This window comes from Fopius arisanus, unplaced genomic scaffold (genome assembly GCF_000806365.1).
Source record: "Fopius arisanus strain USDA-PBARC FA_bdor unplaced genomic scaffold, ASM80636v1 scaffold00078, whole genome shotgun sequence".
Classification (NCBI taxonomy): Eukaryota; Metazoa; Arthropoda; class Insecta; order Hymenoptera; family Braconidae; genus Fopius; species Fopius arisanus.
This window is the reverse complement of record NW_011887817.1, coordinates 51,905-71,857: the sequence shown is the minus strand read 5'-3', so window position 1 is coordinate 71,857 and position 19,953 is coordinate 51,905. Positions and strand designations below refer to the sequence as shown.

The following is a 19,953-nucleotide window of genomic DNA, read 5'->3' as shown; positions in this document are numbered from 1 at the left end:
TCACCTCAAACCCCCACTGCCTTTCCAAATCGCTCTGACAAGACATCAATTGCTGATAGTCTTGTGCTTCTTTCGTTTTACATCCTTTTACAACGAAAAATAGTTCTTTCCAGCGCTCAATTAATTATAGGGATTAATCAACTGTCTAGTAAATTGTTAAATACTAAATAATAAAATATGGAAAATATAAAATACTAAGTAAACCCCAGTGACTCTTGGCCAAAGTTTCAATAAAAACCTAGTTTAAAAAACCAAACCTCTATTTAGTTTTTTAATAAACCGCGGGTCTTTTATTCAGTTTAATTAATTAATTCTTTAGTTTTTGGACTGATGAAAGGTATTCCGGAACGGGAATTTATTAAATTGAGACTTTTACTTCTATCGTATGTATTTTCATGTTGCAACACTCATTAATATTCAGATCACAATGTTATTAAACGTTAGCTTAAAATTATGAAGTCCAAATCCCAATAATCAGTTTGAATATCGAAATTATCGGAGTGTTGGCGTTATTATGCGTGATTTTTCGGTGGCGAAAATAAAGAGAGGAACATATTTTCAGAATGAACGAAGATCGGAAAGAAATAGTCGTGTCAACTGCGCACGTTTCTTTCGTTTTTAACGAGCGTTAAATAAAAGTAAAAATAAATGTAACATAACGATAAAGCAAAGATTAATATTAGCTGGGAACGTGAAATAATATCTCATTGTTCTGACGACTGAAAAGAATAGTTTAATTCGTCTAGAAAAATCTCAGCTTTAATATCAGAAAAAAAAATAGTCAAAAATAGTTTTTGATCTGTGAGATTTGTTCTACCGTTTGAAAAATCTCTCATCACTGGATCATTATCCAATACATTCACTAATCATCAACACTTCACAAAAATATTTGAATCACTTTTATAATTTTTCACCCACTTCCATAATCTAATCTCGCGAAGGGATTTATTTACAGCTAAAAGTTAAAGAGCGACTGACCAATAGCCGGAAGTTCCACCTGGACTCGTAAAATCTAGATCCTTTAGTAGCACATATCACAGTGTATCTGATTAAAACTAACAGATTCGAATCGTCATGATCAGTTTGATTATTTTAATTTATCATTAATTGTCTTATGGTGTACTTGAATTTCAAATTGAATATTTTCCTTTTATCTGACTCTGTCGAGGAGAAGAGAGGCAGCCAGCTCTACGTCATACTCCGTTTGTTTGAGAGCCCCTTCGCACTGATGTCTATTAGCCAGTCCCAACCTGATCAAGACAAAATATCAATAAGATGTCCATCGATAAATACTAAATGATTTAACTTTATTTATATGGAAATCACCTTATGAGACTATCAATTTTCGCCTGTCTATCCTTGATTATCTGTCTGGCAGCTTGGCTAGTGTCCCATCCAGTGGCCTGGAGAGCAGCAAGAATCTCCTGCTGGGAGGCATCCCCAGCGTCTTTCTGGACCTTCATAATTTTACTAGCCCTGAATTCATCGTTCAACGACATGACTAGCTGCTGTGATGCTCCAGTGAGTGGAGGACTGATCCCTCCAGGGTAGGCAGCAGCACAGGTCCCCAATTGAGTATTAACGACTGTCTCATTCATCAGAGGCAGCAAACACCTTCCAGCCCCCCCTGAATGGCCAGATGAAGGACCAGAGGGGCCAGGGGCTGGCCTCGTCGGTGTAAAATGCATGAGATTTGGACTTCCAGCCTGCCCAGGCGAGCTAATGCTCTTCTGGAGGTTCTGCCCCTGAGAGTAACCATTCTGTCCACTTTTCATTGGACTCCAGGCAGGCGGAGGATTATAAACTGGAGGTTGCTTCAAGCTTGGACTGAAGTCAAAGGGATGATCCTGGGAGTAATTTCTGGGAAGTGTCTGGCTCTGTCTGCCGTTGGACATCCCCTGACTATTTCTGAGGATATTCTGCTGAACAGTTTTATTATAGAGAGTATTGAATTCACTCTGACTCAACTGATCGAGATTTGGCACGTTCTCTCGGAGTTCTGCGTACACTTTTTCAGAGAGTATCCCAGCAGGTGGAACATTGGGCCTAGGTGGGGCGACTCTCGTGGGCTGAAGATCATTCTGCACGTGATTTACCCCAGGTCCTGACCCAGCATTTGATGCTTGAATGGCTGGAGGAAAATTGTAGTTCTGCTGAGGTGGAAAATAATTATGATTCCCTGTGTTCGTGCCACTGCTTGTTATATTTGGAGCTATCTGGAGAAGAAGATGGCTGTGATCGCTCTGTGACATGCTCAGAACTGTGGGCTGTAGATTCTGAACTCTTGGATCATGAATTTCGGAAGATGTGGCGTAGATAGGAGGCTGGGGTTTCCTGTCATTTTGAAGACTGTGGGACGAGGTGGAGGAGTAAAAATTGTGAGTATCTGGTGAGTGTGCCTGCTGCCACATTTGTCCAATTATCGTCTCAGTACTGCTCTCCACCATTTGATTTTGAGGACTCGATTGGATTAATTGACTCTGTGGCCTCTGGATATTCGTATTTTTACTCTGCCACGAGTTCTGGACTTTGGAAGGTAGACTCGTTGAACCCCTTAACTCTCCATTTGGAGATCGTGATTTCGCGGTCTGGGGTGGAGGTCTCAGCATGGGAATCCCTGCAGATGTCCCCTCCTGGGCTTTATTAACTGTGGAGTAACCTCCAGGTGCCTCATTCGTGTTTTTACAGACCTCTTTAGCCCCCAGGTGCTTCTCTAATTCAGCCAGAAAAGCGGAGTCGAGTTTTTTTGGAGAACTCTGGGGTTTAACGTCGATGGTCAGTTCCCCCATGCTTTGAGCAATATCGACGTTGGATTTTGGCTTGGGGGGACTCTCGTTGGGGCCAATGGGCGGTGGAGGTGGTGCGACCACTGGAAAATTTGGCCTGGCAGTGACATTAGTGTAAGTCTGTGGTTCTTCAGATAAGTCCTCAGGCCAAATCACCTGACTGGAAGTTCCTGAGGACACTTTATCGACCTCACTGTAGTGTTGAGAGTTTCCATTCCCCTCTGCTCGTTCACTCATATTTAAATTTGTGTTTTCCGATCTGATATCCTTATTGAGGTTCAAAGAGTATTGATTGATATCCACATTTGTACCATTAACCTCTGGATTTCCTTGGGTACTTGAGGCCACCTCAGTGGTCTCTACGTTCATGTACGACTGCTGGGTTTTCAGATAATGGTTCATAGTGTCCTGAGGTACGTGGGAGTAATACCGGGACGTTGGAGTTCCCATGAAGACCCTGGAGGTGTCAAAAGGATCGTTTTGCACTCGATTTCCTCCTGGAAAATTGGCGTAATTCCCGGCTTCTTCGTCAGGCCAAATCTCATCAGGTCTTCCCCCGAAGGCCTCGATGGGCTCATCCAGTATGTTGACGACTCTTGTACATCCGGAGTCAGGATTCACTGCGTTGGCAATTTCCTCTGGAGACAGATCTATCAAACTTCCCTCGTGATTTTGTACGTTACTCGTTTTAATAGGACTAGATCTCAAATCATTCTGGAATTTCCTGTAGTTGAACTGATTCTTCGATTTTTGCGCAGGGAATTTTCTCTTGTCAGCTGGAGTGACACCCACAACATCAGGAGGTTCCATGGGATTCCTGAGGTAAACGTCGTCGATGAATTGAGGACTTCCCCAACTCTTTCCGAAGGGGACTCCATGCCCAGTATGTATGAATGAGTTCTCCAGGGGTTTACTGATGTCCTCGGGCTGCTTTCTTCTCATGGGATCGACAAGACACCTGGGGAAATGTCCAACTTGAAAAGTCCTCTGATTCTGCCCCTTCCACCAGTAGTTCTCGGGTCTCCCATCGATAATAACAATTTGATCCCCATGCTCTATCGTCATTTTGTCAGTTTCCTCGAATTTGTTGAGTGCCTTCATAATACTGGGAACCGTTGACGTCAACGACTCCTTCAACGACGCAAATGTGGGCCTGTCAGGAGGATTTTTCGCCCAACACTTGAGCATCATCTGAAACATGGCTGGAGGACTGGCCTCAGGCTCGTAAAGTCTCTCCCCTTCTCGATCGATTTTCCTGAGGATCTCTGAGCCATTGAGACCCACCCAGGGCTCCTCCCCGAACGTCAGCATCTCCCAGAGAGTCACCCCAAACATCCACACGTCAGAGGCATGAGAAAATTGCCTGGATTTGAGAGATTCTGGTGCACACCAGGGAAATGGTACTTTCTTGTGTTCTGTCATAACGTAGCAATCCTCCTGCTGTGGTAGAGCCCTCATCAACCCAAAATCCCCGATTTTAATTTTATCAACTGACGAGAGGAGGACATTCCTGCAGGCAAGATCTCTGTGGAGGAATCTCTTTGATTCTAAATACGCCATTCCTGTGGCGACCTGAAGGGCGTAGTCACAGAGAGTCAGCACTGAAATATGGCCACATTGTTTACGGAGGTAATCCAAAAGAGCACCAAGAGGTGCCAGCTCCGTCACCATCATCATGGGCGAGGAGAGAACAACTCCGTAAAGACGAATCAAATTATGATGATCAAGGGTGTGCATGGCCTGTACCTCAGAGACAAAGTCTTCTATCACAGAGGGCTGCGTCAGGGCGTCGGCTTTCAAGACCTTCACAGCTACTGGAAGGGTTCTCCCTGTTGGGGAATTCCACTCGCCTCTCCTGACAACACCAAAGCTCCCATCCCCCAATTTGATAGACAACGTCACGTCTTTGTCTTGAATTAAGCAAGTGAGTATTGAAACAGGTGCCTCCAGAGGCTGGGACGAGCGTTTAGTGCTCTTTGCACTACCTCCTGGACGGATTTTCGTGATAAGATTTTTCTTCTTCTGGGAGGCCCTCTTCTTCTTCATGGCGTCCATCAGTCTTCTAACCCCAGGCTTACCCAGCCCGATCTTCTCCAGATCCTCGGGCTGCACGTAGTCGAAGTGGTGGAGGCGTGTCACCTGGAGATCATCCCGGATTCTGGTGAAGAACTGCGAAAGCTGGACGTCGTGGAGAAGCTCCAGCAGCCACTCGGTCCCCTCTTCCTCTGCCATTTTTCAATTGTCGGGATGAAACCTAGGGGCAAAAGTTGGGGTTCAGAGACACCGATGAAGACAAGTGAATTATCAACTGTTTGGTTTAACTTCAAGAGGCGGTTGAGCAGGAAATTAAATAATCGTGTGGGGCTGGTGGACAGCTTGAGAGAGTATGAATTGTTTCTGATTTATTCAGCGGTTTTTCTGCGTCTAGTAATTATCCATAATTTGAACGACCGACAAGTTTATCAATCCTTGAAAAAAAAAACATGGAAAACCACAGAGAAATCACTGATTCTCTTTCGAAATACGCTACAGCCTCGTCCCTCCCACCTCCCACCCGCAATCCTTTAATTAGACTCACCTAATGTTTTGAAATCAGTGCAACTTTTATGTGACTGACATATTCCATCCACTCGACAACTAGAAATGTACGAAGGCCACTGGCTGTTGCATTTTAAACATTTCTCGGAATCCTCAGGGACATCATTGATGAACGCCCATGTCCTCCTCCCAGAAGAAATCACTCCACAAAAAGAACTATTTTTTCTTTAATTCCTAAATTACCACGGTCCTGCCACTTTTGGTGATCAAGTAGTACGAAACCAATCCTTTTTTACCGAACTTTCACCTGAAATTTCTCAGGGTACTGCATTGTCTCACTCGCACAAACTCCTTTCGGGACTCAATCCGTCCGATTTAACCCGAAATTCTCTCATAATCCCCTCCCGGTTTACTTTTGATCCATTTGGAGAATCCGCAAGATACTTTCGGGACTTGTGTACACCTTTTATGGGGCCCAAGGATTGGCAAAAAAAATAAAAAAGACCGGGCGAGTTGGGATATCCTCGAGTGCTGTCAATGACCAAGTTGCTAGGTTCGTCCTCAGAAGGTCATCATCAGGAGCACCTCACTTTTATCACTTGATCCACTGTTCGTCGAATTATTAACAAGACCCTGTTGAAGGCGTCCGAGGAGCCAGAAGACTGTTAAATGATCCTCATTGTGTCCCATTCGTGTCACTCGTCGTTGTGTTACGTCCGTGTGACGTGAAGAAGATAAAATATCAAGCCAATTCCCAAACGACTTCAAAATGGCGGGGTGTGGGTTTGAAACTCCCGCCAATAAACCTCCAGAATGTTTTTGCAGTCGAATTATATATAATAAATTATCTTAAATTTCCAGAAATTTAATATGAACTTATTATGAGGCTCTGGCCTCTGGCAACTGCTTCATACTCCCATGATGATTTTGGAGAGTATCCATTTGAAAAATCACCGACAGCTATAGTACCCGCGCGAATTCCTCAAAGTATACCTCAAAATACAACCTAAAATCTCTTGCATCACCCAGTCCTCGTGTCATTAAATTTCTGGAGCCAGTTGTCAACCGGCAGTTAGAAGAGCTGCATCTGAAAAATGCAGGAGAAGCTACCGGAGACGATAAACTTCCCCGAGGAGGAGGAGAAGATCCTGAAATTTTGGACGGACAATAAAGTATTCGAGACGAGCCTGAAACTCTCAAAAGGTAAGCCGAGATATTCTTTCTTCGATGGGCCTCCATTTGCCACGGGTCTTCCTCATTACGGCCACATCCTTGCGGGTACCATCAAGGACATCGTTACGAGGTATGCTCACCAGAAGGGATACCACGTGGAGCGACGATTTGGTTGGGACACCCATGGCCTTCCAGTTGAGTTCGAGATTGACAAAGCCCTGGGGATAAAGGGGCCGGATGACGTACAGAAGATGGGCATCGAGAACTACAATAAAGAGTGCAGGAAGATCGTAATGAGGTACGCAGGGGAGTGGGAGAAAATAATCACAAGGGTGGGCAGATGGATTGACTTCAAGAACGACTACAAGACTCTGTACCCCTGGTACATGGAGTCCATATGGTGGGTCTTCAAGGAACTCTTCAACAAGGGCCTCGTCTACCAGGGAGTCAAGGTCATGCCCTACTCCACGGGCTGTAATACTCCTCTATCCAACTTCGAATCGGGTCAGAATTACAAACAAGTCATTGACCCCTCAGTGTTTATCGTCTTTCCTCTTCTGGATGAGAAGGGACCAGCTGGCGAGACCGTCTGCATCGTCGCGTGGACAACGACCCCCTGGACACTTCCCAGTAATCTAGCTCTCTGTTGCAACGCCAGCTTCGAGTACCTCAAGGTCAGAGACAAGGCGTCGAAGAAGATATTTATTCTCCTGGAGGTCGCCCTGGAGAGGGTCTACAAGTCGAACGACCTATACGAAATTCTTGGGAAAATCAAGGGATCAGAGCTGAAGGGGAAGAGCTACGAGCCCCCTTTCCCCTACTTCGAGCACCTGAGGGTGAAGCAGAACGCTTTCAGGGTCCTAAACGACAATTACGTCAGTGGAGAGACTGGAACTGGGTTCGTCCACCAGGCGCCTTATTTCGGAGAGGACGATTACAGGTGTTGCCTCGAGGCTGGCATCATCACCAGGGATCAAGAGCCCATTTGTCCGGTGGATAGTACAGGGAGATTTACACCTGAAGTCACAGAGTTCAAGGGCTTATACGTGAAGGATGCAGATAAGGAGATTGTGAAGAACCTGATGGCGTCTGGAAAGTGCATAAAATACGCTGGCCACTCTCACAGTTACCCCTACTGCTGGAGATCAGACACGCCCCTGATCTACAAAGCTGTGCCCTCCTGGTTTATCAGAGTGGAGTCCATCAGGGATAAATTATTGAACTCCAGTGCCGATACGTATTGGGTACCCGATTACGTCAAAGATAAACGATTTGGAAATTGGTTGAGAGATGCTAGAGACTGGGCAATAAGCAGGAACAGATACTGGGGGAATCCCATACCCCTGTGGATCTCTGATGATAGAAAAGAAGTTGTCTGTGTGGGGAGCATCCAGGAACTGGAAAAACTCACTGGCCAGAAAATATCTGACATTCATAGAGAGAGCATCGATCACCTGACGATACCATCGCGAAGACCTGGATGTCCACCACTTCGCAGAGTCCCTGAGGTCTTTGACTGCTGGTTCGAATCTGGTTCCATGCCATACGCACAGCTGCATTATCCTTTCGAGAAAGTGAAGGACTTCGAGGCGACTTTCCCTGCGGATTTCATCGCCGAGGGGATAGACCAGACAAGAGGATGGTTCTACACTCTCCTCGTAATCTCAACAGCACTTTTTAACAAACCTCCGTTTAAGAATCTCGTCTGCAATGGTCTGGTCCTAGCCTCTGACGGCCAGAAAATGTCCAAGAGCAAGAAAAATTATCCTGATCCTATGGAAATCGTTAACCGATTTGGTGCTGATGCCCTGAGACTGTACCTCATCAATTCACCCGTCGTCAAAGCAGAGAATTTGAGGTTCAAGGAGGAAGGAGTCAGAAACATCATCAAGGATGTCTTTCTGCCCTGGTATAACGCCTTCAGATTCCTCCAGCAGAATATTGATAGATACGAGACCGAGGAGATGACCAAATTTGTTTACAACGAGAACGAAAACGATGTGAATATCGTCTCTTCGAATATAATGGACAAGTGGATTGTCTCTTTCACCCAGACTCTCTTGGAATTCGTGAAGCAGGAGATGAAGGCCTACAGGCTGTACACCGTGGTGCCGAAATTGATAAAATACATCGACAACCTGACAAATTGGTACGTCAGGATGAACAGAAGGCGGATCAAGGGAGATGACGGTCCTGAGGACTGCAAGCGAGCTCTGAACACTCTCTTCTATGTCATCTACACGATGATTCGTATCAATGCACCATTCACTCCTTTCCTGAGTGAATTCATGTACCAGAGGATTCTGCATCTCCTTCCAAAGGGGATTAAATCAGAGTTGTCAGAGTCTGTCCATTATCAGATGGTACCCGAGCCCAATCTCGATCTGATCGATGAAAAGATCGAGAGGTCTGTGTCGTATATGCAGGCTGTCATCGACCTTGGGAGAATCGCCAGAGACAGACAAACAATTCCAGTTAAATATCCTCTCCCAGAGGTTGTTGTGATCCACCAGGATGAGAAGATCCTCGAGGAGATCGTCGCCCTGAAATCGTACATCCTGAACGAGCTCAACGTTAAGGAATTGACGGTAACCACTGACAAGCAGAAGTATGGGATCAGATTGGCTGCAGAGCCTGACCACAAAACCCTTGGGTTCAGACTTAAGGGAGAATTCAAGGCGATAATTCAAGCCATCAAGGATCTGTCTGATGCTCAGCTCCAGGAGTTTCTAGTCACAAAGAAAATTGTTGTTAATAATCACGAGCTTGGAGAGGAGGACCTCAGGCTCATGTTCAGTTTCTCTGGGCCAACAGCTCAACAATTATCGATGAAGTACGAGGCGACTTGCGAGGGAAATGTCTTGATTCTGCTGGACATCACTCCTGATGAGAGTATGCAACACGAGGGAATTGCCAGGGAGATCATCAACAGGGTGCAGAAGCTCAGGAAGAAGGCACAGCTGGTACCCAGTGACGAGGCTGACGTCTACTACGAGATATCTGACAAGAGTTCTTCACTTTTCAAAGTCATTGGGGATTACAAAGACTTCATCGAGGGGATTACGAAGACTCCGCAGAGGGAAATGGTGGGGGTGCCTCCTGGTGATGTTATCATTGAGGAAATGCAGAAGATCAAGGGTGTGGAGATGAAGCTGGTGCTGGTGAGGAAAGGAGGAGAAACTGAGAGTCCTGCCTACAAGTATGTAAATATCCTGGTGGAGGGCATTGAACCGAGATATGGAGGCAGCAGTTTGAAGGGCACTGTCTTCCTGGAAAGTAAAGATGGCAGTGAAATTTCGGTCGCTCAGCTGAGAAGTGAGATCGAGGTAATTTTTGGCCTCTACGGCAGATCCATCGACATCTACTTCGAGGGAAAACAGCTGGAGAACGGTTTTCAGTGCCAAAAATTGAATAACAAAACAATACTCGTTGTGAAAGCTGGACAAACTCCTGGAGACAATTCCGTAGGGAGTCATAAACCGTTTTGTCGATTTGTCAATGTAAAAGTTGACGATAAAAATTGCTCAGTACTCCTGGAAAACCCTCAGGGCTTCGGTGTGAATAGTCCTGACGATTTGAAAAAAAAAGTTGAACTGATGTACGGCACGTCAAATGTCGAATTAGTTTAATTCTAATTTGCCTCTAATTTATGACGAGAATTGATTGAGCTGTTGTAAATTAAGGATTCTAATAAACGGTTAACTAATAATTTTCTTAGTTTATTTTGTTAACACAGGTACGCCCACTTACAGAATCCAAAATCTCGTTCCCCGTGTCATGTCTCTCGGGTGGTGTTTAAACTCTGACCAATTATTGTCCGATATCGTTCCAGTAATTTTACAGTGGCAATTCCCTCAACTCTCAGCACGATTTTCATTGTCTTCGATATTCCATTCAGTATTAAATATTTCCGTAGTGAAATTTCAAAGCGGGATAGTTCGAATTTTTCAGTTTTCCCAAATTAATCTGAGGCCAATTAATCTAAAACGACTTAATGATTAAAGTCACTAATTACTCAGTGAAATTGTGGCCAAAAAACATTGAATTCGATTTATCTCACTCTAAAATTTCGCCACTAGTTTCTACAAATTAAATTCGTTCATCGACTGCAGTAAAATTCAACATCAGATGCTCAATGAAATTCTGAATAAACGAGCCAATAGATAACTCCTACGTATAAAAATATTTTACAACGAAACAAAGGGAAAATAATTAAGTTACAGTGAGAGTGATAAATAAAAAGTAGAGGAGAAACTGAAAATGAGAAAAAAACAGAATGGTTCAGAGTCAACAATTACTCGATATTTCTCAGGCTGTCTTGATCAGGGAAAAAATATCCTACAACTGACAGAGTAAAAACAGCTGTTAACGCGTATAATGCTATTGTTGCAGCAGCAGTGAACAATTGAGCATAATAATAACGCGAGTACCAAGCAATTATCAATACGAGAGTTATCAAACCAACAAGTAATCTACTGAGATCCCATTCGTTGTGCACTGAGGTACTACCGCCAGTTGGCATATTCTGAAATGACTGGGGATTCGAATAAATCGAGGATGATGAATCAACCGAGGAATGAGTATTCGTATTCCCTGGATTAGTACGTTGCTGATGCACCAGACAATGAACGACACAATTGTGATAAAGGCCAGATTGCTCGAGAGTGTCGGTGTCTGGTTGGAGAACGTGACCATTGAATACAAGTCTCACCCGCTTCTGGGCTTCCAGTTCTGCCTGGAAATGACGTCTGCAAAAAAATACGATAAAGATTATCTAGTAAAACACCACAACGAGCTGGAGACATACTTTTTAAAGTCTTCAAGCGTCTCCTTGGGCCTTCCACTGACAATCCTCTGGTCATCATTAATGAATTTGAGTTTGATAACAATCTCTTCCCTTTCCGTCAACAATGCTCCGTCAATAGAATCCACAGAAGCCTCAGAAGGACGAGAGGAGACGCAAGTTGTCGCCTCTGGGATATTAGCGTCAGTCTCCTGTTTTTCCGTCTCCTCCAGCTTTTGCTCTGCTAATTCCGACTCGTCCGTGCCTGAGTCCATGGCTTGGATGAGGGCCTCCTCTGAAGCTGCTGCACCTGGGGGAGTCGATGTCTCTGATGTCTGAGGAACTGCGAAGGGTAAAATAATTATTTTTAAATATTAAGGATCAGGAGTTGCTCACCATTTTGATTTTCCTGCAAACACGTCTGTTCAGTCTCGTTGTGGGACTGACTGATGGGTTCAGTGGTCTCTTCGTTAGCTGCAGATTCGTCGAAACTTGACGTTCTTGTTGTAAATGTATCACTGATTACTGTCGAATGATTGGCCCTCAACTCAGCAATTCTTGTTCGTGTCCTGTGCTGGAGGATCAGGACTGTTCTAATTAAGGGTTGTTCTGAGATATTCGTGGAGCACCAGGCAAGCCATCCCACTACCACAACAGCCACCACAATGAAAAAATCTGTCACTTCGTCACCCACTCCCTCGATTAACGTCATTCTTCCAAATTATAATCTGTAATCAATAAAAAGATCATTACACGAAAAAGAATTTCTGAAAATCATCGCCAATTTACGATTCTCATTGGAAAAATGAGAGACCCAAATTAAACAATCTGTCACTCCATAAAAATTGATGTAGAAAATTATTCTTAGATCTCCAACAACTTTAATTCTTCCAAATTTAATGAAGAATTGAGGTTAAGAGGAAATCTAGACGTTTTCATTAGGACAGATGGTCGTGATAAAATCCAAAGCTCTGGAAGAGCCAGAGAACTGCTGATGAATTTCTTGGAGACAAGGTTATCTGACTTGCTGATAAAAAATATTGACAATAAAAGAAATGACTCGTCATGTTCAATGACAGCAATACCCACAAATCGAATATAACGTAATTGCACATTAAACATAAGATCCACTCATTTTCTATTTTTTTGCCGAGGCAAAAAATTGAGCTTTGATTCGATTTATGAGCATTAAAAAAAACTCGTAGCATTCTCTGATTATGAAGTAGGGAATTGACAAACTAGTTTCTCAAGGCGACTTACACGTCAAAAACAGACAAAATTCTCAATAATATTCGATTCCCGATGACATCTGTCAATCCCAAAGCATCAATACCACTTGCTGCAGTCGTCCAAGACCTATTCCACTTCACCACAAACAACGGTGATTAAATACACGATATCCTCAACATTTTCAAAGATTTTCCTTATTGAAACGAGAAGTACAGGACTATTTACGTATTTTGTCTACGCTTGCGCTCGTACCTATAGATATTATTATCGTTTTATTTTTTATGACTTTTTTCTTAGTGAAAAGTAGCTCACACTTATCACGTGGTGGCGCCAATGTCGGTGAGTTCATAAACATGTGTTACTCGCCGAATTTCAACGACTTCAACAATTGACCCGAGAAAAAGGGAATACAAAATTGATAAAAATGTTGGCAGTTGTGTCCCGAAGAATTCGCCTCCTGAAAAAATCTGAGGCAATAAAATTGAAGGAATTCTGCACTGCGAGAAACTTGAACAAAACCCCGAACGACGTGGAACTCCTGGGGGAGAAATATGTTACCGACGAATGGACGAATGTAACTCCAAAAATAATCGAAAAATTGGGGCGAACTCTTCACACAACAAAGTACCACCCATTGTCCCACGTTCGACAGAGAATCGTCAATTATTTCTACGGTAATTACAGAAATAAATGTGGGAATCCCTTGTTCAGTGTCTTCGACAATCAGAAGCCGGTGGTGTCTGTTCACCAGAATTTCGACTCACTGCTGATTCCAGGGGATCATCCAAGCAGGAGCAAGACTGATTGTTATTATGTAAATAGGGATACGTTGTTGAGGGCTCATATGACAGCTCATCAGTCTGAATTAATTTCCATGGGGTTGAACAATTTTCTGGTGATTGGCGACGTCTACAGGAGGGACGAGATCGACGCGACTCATTATCCGGTGTTTCACCAGGTCGATGCCGTCAGATTGTGCAACAATGACGAGATCTTTGACAGTGTCAACGATCCCGAAGGACTGGAGTTGTTCGAGAACAGAGGAAAGGAGAGCAAAGAGAAACAAGCAGTTCATAGCTTAGAAGCTACTAAAATAATGGAGCACCAGCTCAAGAGGGATTTGGTGGGTCTGGCTCAAGTTTTATTTGGAAAAGGTATTTCTGAGGTATTCCTGAGAAATTTATGAATGATATCGATTAATGAGAGACTTGTTTTTCTACCAAGATGTAAAATGTCGTTGGGTAGACCAGTACTTTCCGTTTACTCATCCCTCTTGGGAGCTGGAGGTATTCTACAATAATCAGTGGCTGGAAGTCCTGGGGTGTGGAATTATGAGACAGGAGATTCTGAAAAATTGTGGAGTGAACGATAGAATGGGCTGGGCATTCGGTTTGGGGCTGGAGAGGCTTGCAATGTGTCTTTATAAAATTCCAGACATTCGATTGTTCTCCAGTAGTGACTCGGGATTTTTGAATCAGTTCAAATTCGATGATCCCAACACACCGGTGACGTACAAGGTAAAATTAATGGATTGAATAATTCGAGCATTTATTGGGTCTAGGTGTACATCGAGTAATTGTGAATTTGAGTTTTATTTTAATTTGTATTTTATTCTAGCCGATCAGTGTCTACCCCCAGTGCGCCAATGACTTGAGCTTTTGGTTACCAGAGAACAGTGAGTTCTCTCCCAACGATTTTTATGACTTGGCTCGCGACATCGGCGGAGACATCATCGAGCAAATCTCGTTGATCGACAATTTCACTCATCCAAAGACAAATAAAACGTCCCACTGTTACAGAATAGTTTATAGACACATGGAACGTACCCTAACGCAAAAGGAAGTAACAGAAATTCACTCAGAAATATCTAGAAATGCAGCAAAACTCCTGAACGTAACAGTAAGGTAGAATCGCCAGATAAATAAAAGAGCTATTAAATTGTTCTTTAACATTTTATTTATACTCCTCAGAGAATAATTTATTCCACCAATTACAAACATTTCTCATTTCTTCATCCAACAAAATTAAGAAAAAGGGAATTTTCGTAAAAGTCTGGGTCTCAACAAAAACAAATTCCACTCATCCTTTGTAAATTTCATTTCCCTGGATTGAATTCCATAATACTTATTCATACTTGACTATAAAAAATAATTTACATATCGTTATATACATAAACGAAATTACGACAACTTAGTGTAACTCGGGGGTGAGAATTTCTTCCTCAGAAATTTGAGTACATAGAGAGGAAGGCACGATACCAACGTAATAACAAGAACCTTCCAGAAGAAGTCAGTAGTGGTGATGAATTCAGCATCGAAGTAATCTTTGAGAACGAATAGTGAGAGTAAATAAAGGGCGAGAGAAGTAAGTTCAGCGATAACCATGATGTGATGCCAAGTCCTGATAGTCAGAGCAACCATGATCAATTCAGTGAGAACAAGAGCTGAGAAGCTGATGGCAACGATATGAATAAACTCATCCTCGAACATGATGAGCGCTCCATACATGATGACACCACCCTGATAAATACTGATGAGAACCCACATGAAGAATGTCTTGTACGACAGAGATCTGCCTTTGCTGAGGTCCTTGTACAGCTCCGGATACTTGATGGCGACCCCCCTAGACACGTCCTTATCCAGTACCAGAGAGAATACTGGGAACATAGTGTAGATCGTGGCATACCCAACCATGAGGAATCCCTGATAAAGTGCAACAGACGACAGATAGAAAACAGCAGAGAAAACTGCTTGCATTGTTGAAATTATAAGACCCCTATGAATGACGAATTGGGAGAGAGCTGCAGATCTCTTGTAGCTCCTCCGGCCATGGACAAGCAAGAGATTGGCAAGATGATTGAATTGACAGATGGAGAAATCAGCAGCAAGCGAAGCCTGTCGTCCCTCCAGCCCCTCAATTCCAATGCCAGCATCAGCGGCCTGAATCATAGAAACATCATTTCCCCCATCGCCAACAGCAGCAGTCCTCTTGTCAGTGTGACTCTTAATTAAAGTCACAACCTCAGCTTTCTGAGTTGGAGAGCACCTACAGCACACGACAGCTGGGGAGCCACAGGCCAGCTCCATGAACTCTGTTTGATAGTACTGTAGACAGACGTCCAAAGAGTTTCCACTAATGACAAGAGCACAGTCCTGTTTTTTTCTGAATGTATTGAGTTCCAGGTGTGCGTCAGTCCTCGTAACGACATTCTTAAATATATGGAGTCCTTGAGTCCTCGACACGAGCCTGGAGGACTTGGCAATGCAGGTAGCAGTCTCCAGTTTATCCCCAGTCAGCATCCATATCTTGATCCCAGCATTTCTCAGAAGCTCGAGGGTGGGTCTCACCCTGTCCTGCAATCTATCTTCAACACCGGTGACACAGAGGAGCTCCATTTCCCTCTCCAGGCTTTCGATGACAGCAGCCACCCGGGAGGGCCTATCATTGACTGCACACTTCGCAGCGTGGTACTTGGTCTCAAAATCCGTGTACTGCTCCTCAGTGAGACTCTTCTTAGCGACGACTAGGGTCCTAAGACCCTCTCTGGCCATATTACCACACTCCTCATCGAGCCAATCGTTATACTGAACAATTCCCGACATGACGACGTCAGCTCCCTTCAGGTAAAACGTTATCTCCCTGTCTTTAGTCGACTCATCTCGAACGATAATTCCCATCCTCTTGGTTTCCGACGTAAAAGGAAAAATCTGAAGGATCGTGTAGCTCATGAGCTCTCCATTGACAGCTTTCAACTGAATGGTATTCAAATCCCTCTGGAAGAGAGTCAAACCGACTTCCTCTGTCCATTTAACCAGAGCAACTTCATCGGGACTAGAGGCCTGATAATTCCTCGTCTGCTCGAAATTATAAAAATGCTGATCTGACTCTGTCTGACTCTGAATTGAACCCGTCTCCAGAGTTTCCACAGTGGTGACACTAGTGTCATCATTGACAGCAGTTGTAGTGGCGTCGTAGACAGGAGTGACATTGTGACAGAGAGCTAGGGCATGCACAGCCTCGTAGATCCTCGTACTCTCGGACCTTCTGACCTTTCCAGATATCCCCGGAGTATTTTGAATATTTCTTTTCCTTTTCACTTCCCTATCTTCGGCATTTCCCTCTCCCTCTCCTGGATAGTAATTCTTCAAGACAGTAGAGATCTCGTCAAAGGACTCCTGTCCATAGGAAGCCGTTCCCAGATGCAGCTTCTTGAAGACCATTTTATTTTGGGTTAATGTTCCTGTTTTGTCGCTCAATAAATACGAGATTCGCCCCAATTCTTCGGGTATTGTAGTGGTCCTGACGACAGTTCCACTGATTTCCTTATCCCTCTGTATGCACCACGCGTAGAACGTTTTTCCCATATCAAGGTTGATGCGAAGACTTATGGGGATTATGTAGGAGAACAAGAGGATAAATCGGAACATATATCTGTACCAGGGACCACTGAATCCCTTGAGGCACATCATGACGAGAGCGAGACCAATGACAGCAGCGAAGAGGACTTTTGTCAGTTGATTAATTTCTCGATCCAAGAGTCCAATTTTCGATCGAGGGGCTGAGTGGTTCATCAAGGACCTCGTCTCCTGTCCCGTGTACACGATCACACCAAGAGCTGATCCAGATGCCACAGCAGTATTTGCCCAAAGAGTGTTGTCCACCCCTAGGCTCTCCTCAATGAACTCCACTCCGTGCTCTCTCGTGAAGGTCCCTATGAAACTGTGGATGTCCTTCTGAGGCTTCTCCACGTACAGATTCGCCTTGATATCAAACAATTCCGAATCGCTCTCCAACTTCTGGGTCGCTGGTATGGTGAGTCGCAGCTTCCAATCAGTCTCTCCATCGAGCTGATCGGTTCTCACGAAGCAAGCCCCCGATTTCTCAGTCGTCCGTAGCAGCACCAGGTCCGCTGGAACCCGCTGTCCCTTCTCCACAATTATCATGTCACCGACCTTGAGTTTAGAGCTGGGCACCAACTCCGGCACGTCTGAACCTCTGACAAGACGATTGTATTTCTGGCCATTGACTTCCTTGTCTCGTTTGTACCGACGAAAGTCATCGACTGCTTCACGACAGATTGTCACAGCCAGAACGAAGCAAAGTGGTCCCCAGTAGGTGTACAAGTACCCAATCCTGATCTCCGGAATGAACTGTGAGCTAGCCATTATCAGGAAGTAGAGGTTGAGGAAGAATTTGAATTGTTGAAAGAGAACAAATGGTAGAAAAGTGATGATGTTGTATTTTTGATTCCTGATGACATTCGTGGGAAATTTTTCGCACATCGGTTTTCCGATGTGAATCGTTCTGGCCCTGAGCTCTCGCTCTCGGCAACATCGTCTCCACATCCAGCTGCAACACCTGCGTAGCAAAAAAGTAAAGAATATAAAAATAGTTAATCGATACGAATTACAATAATCGAGGGAGATATCATCCGTTATTGATGAATCACTACACGCACACACACACACAAAACTGCGCAGTCAACTCAATTACTCCAAATATTCATATTGAATTGAAAGGAAATAAAACCACATCTGGATAATAATTTTCATTGACAATCTCTACCTCATCCAGGAAACACCCCTCCTAGGTTTCGATATCAGGGGAATATCCTCCTTTGACATTCTCAAAACACCACTTTGTGTTTCCATGGTACTCTCACATTACTTTTGATTGATCGAATAAAATCAGACCCTCAATACCTCCCGTTAAAACAACGAACGAACGTTAATTTTCCGAAAGCACTCGATTCGTTAAAACCTATTCTTTCCACTATTCGCGATTACTCTAGTCTTTATTGCTCTTTATTGACGATTTTCCTGCAAGTGTGACAGCATACACAATTATTATTATCGCTACGTCAACTGAATAACCCGCGAGGTGGCGATAGGTTAAAAAACGCGGGAAATTAAAATTAAATCTCCGAACCATCGAATCGCGGGCGAATTAAATATTATATCGAGGTATTCCGGGTGTTCTCATATTTGATATATCATTTACAGTGAACAATTGAGCAGAAATGAAAGATTGGAAGAGATGGAGACAGTTTTGAGGACAAGGAGATGATCTCGAAAATTCGGAGGAGTCGAGCCACTCACCCACAGAGGAAATATTTTAAAAAACCAGTGCAAGCATTAATTCTCCTATTTCTCTTGATAATAGGTCGGAGATTCTCGTCGGAGGGCTGCAGAAGGTAGTCGGTCTCCTCGTCCATTTCAAAATTGTGATCATCCGAGCTGAGTCGCAGTGGCATCTCCTCTAACCTCATTCTTTCCACAATTCCAAGATGAACCGTTCACATTCCTCAGAGATGAATCCAATAATCCATTAACCAAGTGAAAAAACCGAACATTCAGAACATCATCAGCTATTAGAGCACATCTCCAGAGACGCCACTGCTCCACTGCTCCAAAATGTTGACACCAAGATGATCCCAGTTTCTCAATTCACAAGGATTCCACCCACAGATGTGTCTGAGACACTCCAATTGTTCAATTGTTCAAGAATTAATTATGCAAGACGTATCAACGAAATAGCACGAGTCTCTTCGTTATGCACTGGAAGCAACTCGTTCGTTAATGATCTCAATAATTTCTTCTTTATTAATAATGATGGACAGTGATAATAATGATGATAGTGAACTTAATTGCAAACCGGTGAATTAAAAGTGATTAACTATCGGTGAACTAAGATAAACAAGAGACGAGTGTTATATACATGTGTTGACGGTATGAAATGTGACGTCACTCTAGGAATGGCCAGCCGATAGCTTGCGCCCTCAAGTTCGACTTTCGTGGAGTTTTGTGCAAGTGAAATTCAATTGCCGGTATGTGTTAAAATCATCAATTAATCCACGTGATTGATAATCATCCAGAGGGGAAGTTCAACGAAAACCCGATGTTCCTGCACAATTGTAAGTAATTAATAATTAACTGCAATAATCATTCATCAATCACTTTGAATTTGTTTCTTCAATCGCATTATTTGCATTTATTCAGTATTTTACTCTGATTTATTCCGCGTATTTCGCTATTTCTCGTATTTCTCGTCAGTTCTGCCCTCGAAATCCTTCAGCTGCCACGACGAATCTTTAACATTCTTCTTTCTATCCATCGGCTTCAAATGCGCAGCTTTCACCTATTAGGGATAGAAAAACAAAATTGGTAATTCATGGTGGAAGGAAATTCAAAAAATTCCATACCATTTGTCTGAATTGCTCGTAATTCGGTACATTCTGCTCAACAGCTCTCAATTTGGCATCATTCTGCAATTTATAGAGATCATCGGCCTTTACTGCACTCTGGAGCTCTTCCTCCAGGTCTTTGAAATTAATTTTTCGCTTCAAGAAACTCATTTGTGACTAATTGAAATTCTTCTCAACGGGTGTGCACTTGTTTGTTGCTACGGCAACGAAAATAGAGAAGAGGAATCAATAATTCTTCA

General features: G+C 43.5%; 6 protein-coding genes across 7 annotated transcripts; 2 read left to right on the top strand and 4 right to left on the bottom strand.

Moving 5' to 3' along the window:
* Nucleotides 1–370: 370 nt before the first annotated feature.
* Ack (activated Cdc42 kinase) lies at nucleotides 371–6,030 on the bottom strand. Its single transcript, XM_011310787.1, has 3 exons — nucleotides 5,365–6,030; nucleotides 1,327–5,040; nucleotides 371–1,250 (listed from the first exon to the last, which is right to left on the bottom strand). Exons 2-3 carry the CDS (start codon nucleotides 5,016–5,018, stop codon nucleotides 1,151–1,153), a joined length of 3,792 nt encoding a protein of 1,263 aa, XP_011309089.1. The 5' UTR covers nucleotides 5,019–5,040; nucleotides 5,365–6,030; the 3' UTR covers nucleotides 371–1,150.
* A 283-nt stretch (nucleotides 6,031–6,313) lies between these two features.
* On the top strand, nucleotides 6,314–10,206 carry IleRS (Isoleucyl-tRNA synthetase). Its single transcript, XM_011310783.1, has one exon. The coding sequence runs from the start codon at nucleotides 6,419–6,421 to the stop codon at nucleotides 10,124–10,126; it is 3,708 nt and encodes a 1,235-aa protein (XP_011309085.1). The 5' UTR covers nucleotides 6,314–6,418; the 3' UTR covers nucleotides 10,127–10,206.
* On the bottom strand, nucleotides 10,196–12,755 carry LOC105270085 (transmembrane and ubiquitin-like domain-containing protein 1). The gene is made up of 4 exons (XM_011310786.1): nucleotides 12,541–12,755; nucleotides 11,677–12,008; nucleotides 11,305–11,623; nucleotides 10,196–11,245 (listed from the first exon to the last, which is right to left on the bottom strand). Exons 2-4 carry the CDS (start codon nucleotides 11,990–11,992, stop codon nucleotides 10,792–10,794), a joined length of 1,089 nt encoding a protein of 362 aa, XP_011309088.1. The 5' UTR covers nucleotides 11,993–12,008; nucleotides 12,541–12,755; the 3' UTR covers nucleotides 10,196–10,791.
* A 91-nt stretch (nucleotides 12,756–12,846) lies between these two features.
* On the top strand, nucleotides 12,847–14,453 carry PheRS-m (Phenylalanyl-tRNA synthetase, mitochondrial). The gene is made up of 3 exons (XM_011310782.1): nucleotides 12,847–13,664; nucleotides 13,735–14,027; nucleotides 14,128–14,453. The coding sequence occupies exons 1-3, from the start codon at nucleotides 12,935–12,937 to the stop codon at nucleotides 14,416–14,418; spliced, it is 1,314 nt and encodes a 437-aa protein (XP_011309084.1). The 5' UTR covers nucleotides 12,847–12,934; the 3' UTR covers nucleotides 14,419–14,453.
* A 17-nt stretch (nucleotides 14,454–14,470) lies between these two features.
* Nucleotides 14,471–19,068, bottom strand: LOC105270080 (probable phospholipid-transporting ATPase IIB). Of its 2 annotated transcripts, none has more exons than XM_011310779.1 (2): nucleotides 18,609–19,068; nucleotides 14,471–17,868 (listed from the first exon to the last, which is right to left on the bottom strand). In XM_011310779.1, the coding sequence occupies exons 1-2, from the start codon at nucleotides 18,776–18,778 to the stop codon at nucleotides 14,691–14,693; spliced, it is 3,348 nt and encodes a 1,115-aa protein (XP_011309081.1). In that variant the 5' UTR covers nucleotides 18,779–19,068; the 3' UTR covers nucleotides 14,471–14,690. The 2 variants fall into 2 exon arrangements, with proteins under 2 accessions (XP_011309081.1, XP_011309082.1); XM_011310780.1 differs by lacking the exon at nucleotides 18,609–19,068 and adding an exon at nucleotides 18,076–18,364.
* A 142-nt stretch (nucleotides 19,069–19,210) lies between these two features.
* LOC105270082 (coiled-coil domain-containing protein 103) lies at nucleotides 19,211–19,953 on the bottom strand. The gene is made up of 3 exons (XM_011310781.1): nucleotides 19,712–19,953; nucleotides 19,517–19,647; nucleotides 19,211–19,413 (listed from the first exon to the last, which is right to left on the bottom strand). The coding sequence occupies exons 1-2, from the start codon at nucleotides 19,862–19,864 to the stop codon at nucleotides 19,540–19,542; spliced, it is 261 nt and encodes an 86-aa protein (XP_011309083.1). The 5' UTR covers nucleotides 19,865–19,953; the 3' UTR covers nucleotides 19,211–19,413; nucleotides 19,517–19,539.